The sequence below is a fragment of the Zingiber officinale genome, chromosome 4A (assembly GCF_018446385.1).
Source record: "Zingiber officinale cultivar Zhangliang chromosome 4A, Zo_v1.1, whole genome shotgun sequence".
NCBI classification, from domain to species: Eukaryota; Viridiplantae; Streptophyta; class Magnoliopsida; order Zingiberales; family Zingiberaceae; genus Zingiber; species Zingiber officinale.
This window is the reverse complement of record NC_055992.1, coordinates 98,235,232-98,244,241: the sequence shown is the minus strand read 5'-3', so window position 1 is coordinate 98,244,241 and position 9,010 is coordinate 98,235,232. Positions and strand designations below refer to the sequence as shown.

The window sequence follows — 9,010 nt, the reverse complement described above, 5'->3', positions numbered from 1 at the left end:
TGGAGCTCTTGTGCTCCGTGAAGACATGCGCCTGGTCCACTCATCAGCTTTGCTGCCTTCCATATGATCACTCGGGTATCATAGCCACAAGATGCGATCAAGGAACCAAATTTTGGATGAGCCCATGCGGCCATGCCACTTGCCAGCCCGGCCACTCAGAATCGCAAGTCGCTGACCGATAACTTTGATGGTAGCATCCGATGATGCCGTTGCCAAACGCTTGCCATAGTAATCCATCTGCACATCGTGGACGACATCCTGGTGACCAGTCTATCTTTTGTGTAGGCATTGCTACAAGTCTTGTATAATTTACTTCTTGAAAATCTGTGAGCTTGTTGAGTTGCAGTCATGTAGAATACATTTGAAAGAGATGCAGTCAATCCACTATAACATTACACCAACTACAATGTTATATGAGAAAACCGAATTATCTAATGCTTTTTCCCATAGAACAGCACAAAGAAAACAATATTGTAATAGTTAGAATCAACTGGAGTATAGAAAATATAAATCGAGCAAGGTACTTTGAACATCTAACTAACTGCAAGAGAGGATTTCAGCATTTAATGCAATGACATGATATTTTAATCGAGAATGATAAGGTAAAAAACCAACACCAACTAATGGATTGATAGCATATTTGAGCACTATCTTTCTAAGCGTAAACACAAACTGATTTAACTGAAGGATCAAGTGCTTTGCATGGTAGATTCGGCCATGAAGAGTATCAATTTGAGTACTGCAGGATAGAATACTACCTGTTCTTAGCCAAGACAAAAGGAATTCTACAAAAGAGAACTACAAGATCTAAAAAGACAGTAGCAAATCTGAAATAGTTCCATATAATAAATGAGACGAGCATGGTTCAACAATACAATAAAACTAGTGGGACCACATCATGGAAACTACATCTCATACAAGATCCAACAGAAACTGATGTTTTCATCATTTACAAGATCTACAAAGAAACAAAAGCAGAACTAAAAAATAAGAATCATATTCTATCCAAATCTGAGCCATTTCCTCACATGGCAATTCTAAGTTCCGTAACAAGTTAAAAACGGCAGAGGAGGGCACAGGGAGAGCATGGGAAATGGAGACAGAGGCGATGGTTAGGTTAGGTATCAGAACTGAGAAACTGATCAAAATTTCAGATCCAATGTACCTTTTAACAGTCGTTATGAAGGCCCATAAATTGACATGAACTAGGACACAGTTGCTATTGCTTTTAATTCACCTCTTCTTCCTCTTTGTTGAGTTGACACACAAATGAGATGAGAGGAGAAACATAATCTACTTTATATTTTTCATTTTTTTTAATTACGTTTTTTATATAGTTCAATATCGAATATAAGTGTGTAAATATCCATAAATACGAACTGTAATTTTTTTTTCATATTTTAAATCAGGATAACATGTCCATGTATCCTGCAGAATCATGTGTCATTTTCTGCAGCATTTTCTAATTTATCATCATCATGAACACTAGGTACTCATAAAAAAATATAAATTAGATTTATGATGTCATTGTTCAGATCAATTTGATTATGATCAATTAAACTATAAGTTTTTCAGTTGAATCTCCCTTTCTAAGAGGAGCAATACAACACTTTTTTATCTCCATTCATTATTAGTTCTCTACTTCTTTGGCTCTCCCATTTTATTAGTGAGATCCTTCCTGCTAACGCTGATGGTCATGGCTTGAGGGTTCTATTCTGTCAGCCTCAATACGGCTGAGAAGGTGATTCGATCAACGACAACACTTGATTGAATGATTGAGTAATTGTGGTCTCAGTGCTCCAGATCCTCTCTTTCCACAAAATCTCGAAGTATAATCAAATTAAGACAATCCACATCCCTTTCATGGTTGAATATTTGTGTGTCGACAAGTTGTTAGGAAGTTAATTCCAAAAACATTTCTATTGAATAACCAAGAAATCTCTACCAAAGACCATTGCTAAAGAACAGTTTTTTTTTATGCTTTTAGGAAGAAGTCAATCATGAAATCCCTCTCTTAAATCCACCAGGTTGATTGAGACCATGCATGGAGCTAACAAAAGATGCAAGAACTAAGTAGCGATCATCAAGAACCATAAGACATGAGGTCACAATAGAAATGATTTCAGGTATATAACATTCTGAACTGTTCGCAGATTGTAGATTGATATTTATATAACTTATACGGATAATAAGCAAAGATGGACAAATACCTGCCACTGCCTGCGGAAGAGGAGCTTCGCCGCCGTAGTCAAATCCAATCGCCGATTGGCAGCACCACGTGAGTAGGGAGAGCAAGGGATCAGGATTCACCCCGCCGCTGGAGAAGGGCAGGCTTCCTTAACGTTTCCGACGAATCGGGGCGACGGTATGAGAGGGCTCCCAAACCCTCACCGTTTCACAACTATTCAATATTATTTCTCCTTATTATATTCTATCCAAATCTCCAATAAATTACGAGTAGATACAACATTCAGAATTTAATGATTACTATATATTATAACAATTATAAAATTATAAGAGTTACACTGTATAATTAATTTGTTTAAAAATATTTATATTATAACGGTTAGGATTCCATAATTATTAATTCAATTTTATTTACCTGCTATTTATATTATATAGCTAAAACATATAGATGTCATAATATGGATTCAATATACTCACCTAATATTTATATTGTATCTATTAAAAAAGTAGAAAAAAATAATGAGAATAATATTGAATAATATCTAAGGATTTAAGACAATTGAGTAATGGTACATGACACATCTGAATAATGAGGATTTTTTTTTGATCGAATGCTGATGTGATCCAATAAAAATATTTCATCATCTATCAAAGTAAATTTAAAAATTTACCAAATGATTCAATAATTGTAATCAGACTTTCTGAAATTAATCAAGGCAAATGTCCTTACTATTCACCAAAAAGATGAAATTCATCATCTTAACGGCTTCCACATAACTGTCCCGCACAGGGAAGATATCAAGAAACTGAATTGCCTTGTCACTTATACTATCTATTTTTATGAAAAATCATCTTTGATGATTTGATAAAAAGCAACGGCTCCTATTGATTTTCCAAAAAATAATAATAATGCAAGAGTTACTCTTGACAGTCCTTGGATGAACTCTAAGTTTAATTATTTCCCTAAAAGGGGCCTACATTATTAACTCAAACTTGACTTTATTTTTAACCTATTAGAACAGTGATTTAACCCCTTTTTTAAAAAGGAAGATTTTGACCATTTTTGACTTTATTCCATTGTCACAATCTATTACATGTGCATCCTTTGACAAATTTTAAAGTATAATTCATATTTTAAGTGCTTATAAAATGTTAGATTTCTCATGAGTACAAGTTGTCCCAGCCGTAAGCTCCCAATTTGCTCATGAAGCTGTCGCCCACCGATCTCATCAATCAATTAAGGCTTTTGTTTATTGCAAAATAAAATAATTATATTCCAACAATATTTTTTTAATCAATTAATCAAAATTAAATGACACGACGATATTAAAATCAAAAACTTTATGCAAATTGACAGCTTTGCCCCACTATTAATAGTCAATGACATCCCCCCACACTTTCCCTTAACCCTAATTACGCACGTCGTTTAAAGCTTACCATCGTGGGCCCAATTTAGACGAGCAACATGCCTAAAATCACACCTTCCAAACGCACCTCTTCCTTTGACCATGCAACGTCCCATAAATAAATAAATAAATTATTTTCCTTCTACTTTTCTTTTTATTTTTCTTAAATTAAATTATGAATTTAAAAATGTCAAAAATTTATAAAGTAATTGTTTATTTGTTTAGGACAAAGATATGATATTATATATATATTAAGAATTTACTAAATTGTGACATTATTTTTCCCGATTAAAAAGGAAGCTTGCACTGTATCTCTTCTCTATAAGTGAATCCGTCAGTCACTTGCCTCTCTCTCTCTACCGGGCAAGGGAGAGCTTGAGGCCGAGGAGGCATAGAGAGAGAAACTGCGCCATCCCTTTCCGTTTCTCAGGGTCGTGTTTCATGCTCGGATTCGCGTTTCCCCGCGACGGGAAACGCACCTGACGAATGGTATCCACGCCAGAACTCCTCTCCGCCACGTCCAACCTCTTCTGCCTCGAGGACGCCGGCGACGTGGCCTCCTGGGACGCCTCCGCTGCTCCCGAGGACGAAGAGTGGGCCCCGCGCTGCCGCACCACCGCTGCGGCGCTGGCGGACGGCGCTGGACTAGCGTCCCTCCTCGCCGCTGAGGCCGGCCAACCTTCTCCCGGCGGCGCCCACTTCGCCGCATGCTCCCTCTTCGCCGCTGCCCGCAGCGACGCCATCAAGTGGATCCGCAAGGCACCCGTTCTCCTCCTCCGTACTAACCATTTATTGAAAAATGCGGGTTGGTTTATTAAATCGGTGTGTGTAGGTGAATGAGTTCTACCGATTCCGGGCGGTGACGGCGTACCTCTCCGTCACCTACCTCGATCGTTTCCTCTCCTCGCATTCGCTTCCGGTGAGTTCCATTAATCGCAATCCGTTCGGTCAATCGGCTGCCTTTTCGCTTAATTGTTGACCGACACGTCGATCGATCTGGCTGGATTTGAAAATATAAGGCGGTGGAGAAAGGGGGCGGCGGCGGCGGCGGCGGCGCAGGTTGGCCGATGCAACTCATATCGGTGGCGTGCTTGTCGGTGGCAGCGAAGATGGAGGAGGTGCGCGTGCCGTCGCTGCTTGACCTGCAGATCCTGGACCCCGGCTACGTGTTCGACCCCTGCACCGTCCGCCGCATGGAGCTACTCCTTATGGCCGCCACCGGATGGCGGATGCGTGCCATTACCCCCTTCGATTTCTTTCCTCACCTCTCCGCCGCGTCTCCCCTTCTCTCCCGCGCCGCCGACCTAGTCCTCTCCACCCTCAGCGGTATCTACAAGCTGAGCAAAAATCCCTTTTTATCCATCAATAGTACGACTGCAGCACTAACGGGACCCTACTTTGGCAGTGGTGGATTTTATAAGCTTCCGGCCGTCGGAGATCGCTGTGGCCGCCGTGCTCTGCGCGGCCGACGAGTCAACCGATGGCCCCGCCGCGAACGGCGGCAATTTGTTGAGTCGTTCCGACGATTGGGCGAACAAGGTATATTTTTGTCTCTTAACTCTTAAGCGTCCGGGTTCCCTTCACCGCCAGTGAGAATAACGCCCTCGCGTATTCCCTTGTCCCTTGTTCCTTTTCCTTTAAAAATTAAATAACAAAAGAATAACCGGGGCAAAATAATGCCACTAAATTTATTATTTAACCAAATACTTACTTAGAAAGTTTTAAATATAATTAGATCTGTAAACAACTGAGCGGGGATGATTATTACCGGCGGTGATCGGACATCGAATTTGGCGCGGATTCCTGCTTACTTTTCGTTGGTCAATTCGGACAGTAAATGAACACTGACAAAAAAAAATAAAAAAAAATAAATTATCGCCTTTTTTCACACTTTGTTCTTAAAAAAAATTCCTGCATTTACTCCTTTCGAGAGCAGGAAATGGTGAGCCGGTGTCGCCAGCTCATGGAAGGCTATGTGACAGACACGTGTCGGTCGGCATCCCGGTCGAAGCCCAACCCACCACCCCGCCCCGCCACTGAGGACTCGCCGACAGGGCTTTCATCCGTGAGCCCCGTCGCCATCCTTGACGCTGCCGCCGGCGGTGGCTGCAGCAGCAGTTGCGACTCCGCCGCGCTCCACCCTGAACCGCCGCCCAAGCGCCGCCGGCTCGGCGATACCTGTACAGAGCTTGAGCACCTGCTTCCATGAAGAACCCCGTTAGTTAATACCGGTAATATATTGTAACGGAGAGCGGCCGCCTCGATTAATCCCTTCCTCTGGGGTAATTAAATAGCTGCGAATTTTTTTTTCGTTTAATTTATTTCTTGTCCTTCTCTATTTATCGTAATAAACTGTTCTCCGTCGGAATTTATCCGTTGTCGTTAATTGTTTATTGAAAAATAGGTGCCAATGTCGGTCGCAATCTTTCTCTTTTGCTTCCTAATTCCCGGTAGTGTAGGCGCCTCATCAGATTTCCACGTGGCAAATCCGGACCATCCAGATTCGACCACCCCACGGGATCCCGTAATCCGACCGCGCCACGGGACAGCAAAATAGCGCAACCTAAATGAATTGATTTGACAGGGGAAGGAAATAGACTCCAGCTGTTTGACTTGTCATCCGCACACACTCTTTGTTTTTGCTCTCCCTTTGTGTGTGCCTTCGCTTTAAGCAGGAACATGGACAAAGTTGATCCTTAACAGTAGCAGGCTACCTTTCCTTTTCTTCTTGGGCATCTGTTCGGGGCCGAATTATGCTAGACGCTGACAGCTTTCAGGGGTTGGTGCCTTGTGTGATGTCCTTATGCCCAGACTGGGAAACGGAGGCTGAAGGCTGATCGAAGGCAGAGAGCTTGCAGCCAAACCCTTCCTTTCATGGCTCAGGCTGGGTTAGGTTTCGTGTCCCTGTCAGCCAAACCCTCCCTTGCCATGGCTCACTCACACGCTACGCGCTGCGGAAAGGGCAGTAGGTTAAAAGGTCAAGAGATGCCTTCTTTAACTTTCGACATTCAAAGTAAAACGCTCTGTCTCCCTCCCTCGTTCGTCTTCCACCCAGTGGCCGCTAGCTTGCTGGTGGAAGGATGGATGGATGGAAGGGAGGAAGAATTGACAAGTGAATGAGAGGGAGCATGTGATGAGGTCAGTGGGGAGCAGCTGCAGTAAAGAAGGCGAGGAAGAGACGAAGCATAATTAACAAACCCCTGGCAGCGCAGCGCTACTGTAATGTTACGTCAACATCCCCCTTCTTTGCCACTGCTTTCCCTCGTCGGGACTGGGGCAGAGACACGGCACGGCCCACCAAGACATTTCGATCGGTTGAACTAGTTGAATTTTGATGCAGTCAATTTTAGGTGGCTAAGCAATTTCAATAGGTTGATGGATCCTAAGTCTATTGATTCATCCAATGTACATCAACATCCCCCTTCAATTGTTGGATATTCCATGTCAACTAACAAAAAGAGTAAATAAACTCTCAAGAGTAAGAGTGATGGTGTAATGGTAAAGAGTAAGAGTGATGGTGTAATGGTAAAAGGTGGGAGAAGTTTTTTGGACGACTTTACAAAAAAAAAAGACTAAAATATCTTTAATCCACATATGTTTTTTTATCAAATAGTATGTTGCTCCCTTATATTTAAAAAATAACATTTAACTTCCCTTTAACTAAAGGTCAAATGTAGGAAATCTTATTAAAAGACAATTATGTCTTTATTTTTTTTTTTTTTATCATTTTTCAATAATAACTTTAAAAGGGAGACAGCATAAACTATTATATTTTTCGATTTAAATCCTCATAAAATTCATACATACACCAACATAAAAAATATAAAAACAATAACTCTAAAAGAATTAACTAACAAAAAAAACTTATTCCACCCCTCTCACTAAATAAAAAAGATTAGAATTCAAAATTGATGAATCAAAATCAAATAAAGATGGAATAAAGTTCATCATTAAAAATCTCCTCTTCATCATCAAATGTGACGTACAATAAAGTATGAATAATTTTTGTTCATCAATTTAGAATTCTGGTTCTTTTTTGGTTTGGTGAGGGTGGTAGTATGAATTTTGGCTAGTTATCCTTTTCAGAGTTGTTGTTTTTCTGTTGTTTATACAGATGCATGTATGAATTTTATGAGGATTTTACTGTTAATTCAATGTGTTTTTCCCTCTTGAAGTTATTATCAAAAAAAAAATAATAAACAAGACAATGACATAATTGTCTTTTATTTATTGTATGTCACATTTGATGATGAGGAGAAGATTTTTAATCATGAATTTTATTCCATCTTCATTTGATTTTAGTTCATGAATTTAGAATTCTACCTCTTCTTCATTTAGTGAGGGTGGTAAAATAAGTTTTTGGTTGGTGATCCCTTTCAGAGTTACTATTTTTTGTTGTTTATGCGATGCATGTATGAATTTTATGAGAGTTTTTATCGAATGATATAATGGTCAATTCAATCTGATTTTTTTCCTCTTGAGCTTCTTATTGAAAAATGATAAAAAAAACAAGGGTATAATTATCTTTTACAAGATTTCTCACATTTGACTTTTGGTCAAAGGGGTTAAATGTTATTTTTTAAACATAGGGGGCAAACTGCTACTAGATAGAAAACCAAAAATCTGTGACATTTGAATCTGTTGGTCCCAGTGCAGCCGGTTAAGAGGGGGGATGAATACTATGTGATCAATGTTTAAAAAAAAATCTCTTTTGCTTAGCAAAAATGCACAAATTAAGCAAAAACAATTAACATAAAAGAAATAATAACTTAAAAGAATAGGTAAAAGGTCAGAGTTTTACTTGCTTTCATCCTAGGTTGTTGTTAATCTAAGGCGTTGAAAAGTTATCTAAAGAACTTATTCATTGAAGGCGGAGAAGTCTTTTACACACCTTAACAGCTCAGAAATAACTAGGAAAGTTAATACAAAAGTTGTTATCTATTTTCTAGCTCCAGGGGTCTTTTTATAGCCCCTGAAAAACTCTATTCGAAGCTGGAAGGTGCTTTCAATTGGGTTTAAGGCGCCTTAAATCAGACAAGTTTTATCATCGAAGATAAAACTTTATCATCAGTCAACATTCATCTAAAGGTGCCTTCAACAGGCTGGAAGACGCCTTTAACATAGTTCATGGAAGGGGCCTTCCCTGAGACAATCAGCTCCTTAGCTGATCTTCTTTACGTGGGTGATGCTCCAGCCTTCTAGAGTTGAGTTCACCCGAATCCAACTCCGACATTCTCCTTGAGCAAGCTTCCGCTCCAGCTTATCGTCCCTCGGAAGTGCCGCATGCGTCCTTTTACTCCACCGGAGTACTCTTCCATAACTTCTCATTCCTCGGATGCACCGAGCTCGTTGACTTCATTCTCGTGCCACCATTCTCATCTACCGCGTCTTTCGCTCGACTTCTTATGTTCCTAGGT

At 40.3% G+C, this 9,010-nt stretch overlaps 1 protein-coding gene and 1 long non-coding RNA gene across 2 annotated transcripts; one reads left to right on the top strand and one right to left on the bottom strand.

The window, feature by feature from the left end:
• Nucleotides 1-480: 480 nt before the first annotated feature.
• Nucleotides 481-2,394, bottom strand: LOC121973478. The gene is made up of 2 exons (XR_006109628.1): nt 2,211-2,394; nt 481-739 (listed from the first exon to the last, which is right to left on the bottom strand). It is a non-coding gene; the product is annotated as an uncharacterized LOC121973478 (long non-coding RNA).
• A 1,526-nt stretch (nt 2,395-3,920) lies between these two features.
• LOC121973477 (cyclin-D2-1-like) lies at nt 3,921-5,970 on the top strand. The gene is made up of 5 exons (XM_042524898.1): nt 3,921-4,352; nt 4,426-4,512; nt 4,613-4,919; nt 4,999-5,132; nt 5,530-5,970. Exons 1-5 carry the CDS (start codon nt 4,080-4,082, stop codon nt 5,800-5,802), a joined length of 1,074 nt encoding a protein of 357 aa, XP_042380832.1. The 5' UTR covers nt 3,921-4,079; the 3' UTR covers nt 5,803-5,970.
• The last annotated feature ends 3,040 nt before the right edge of the window (nt 5,971-9,010 follow it).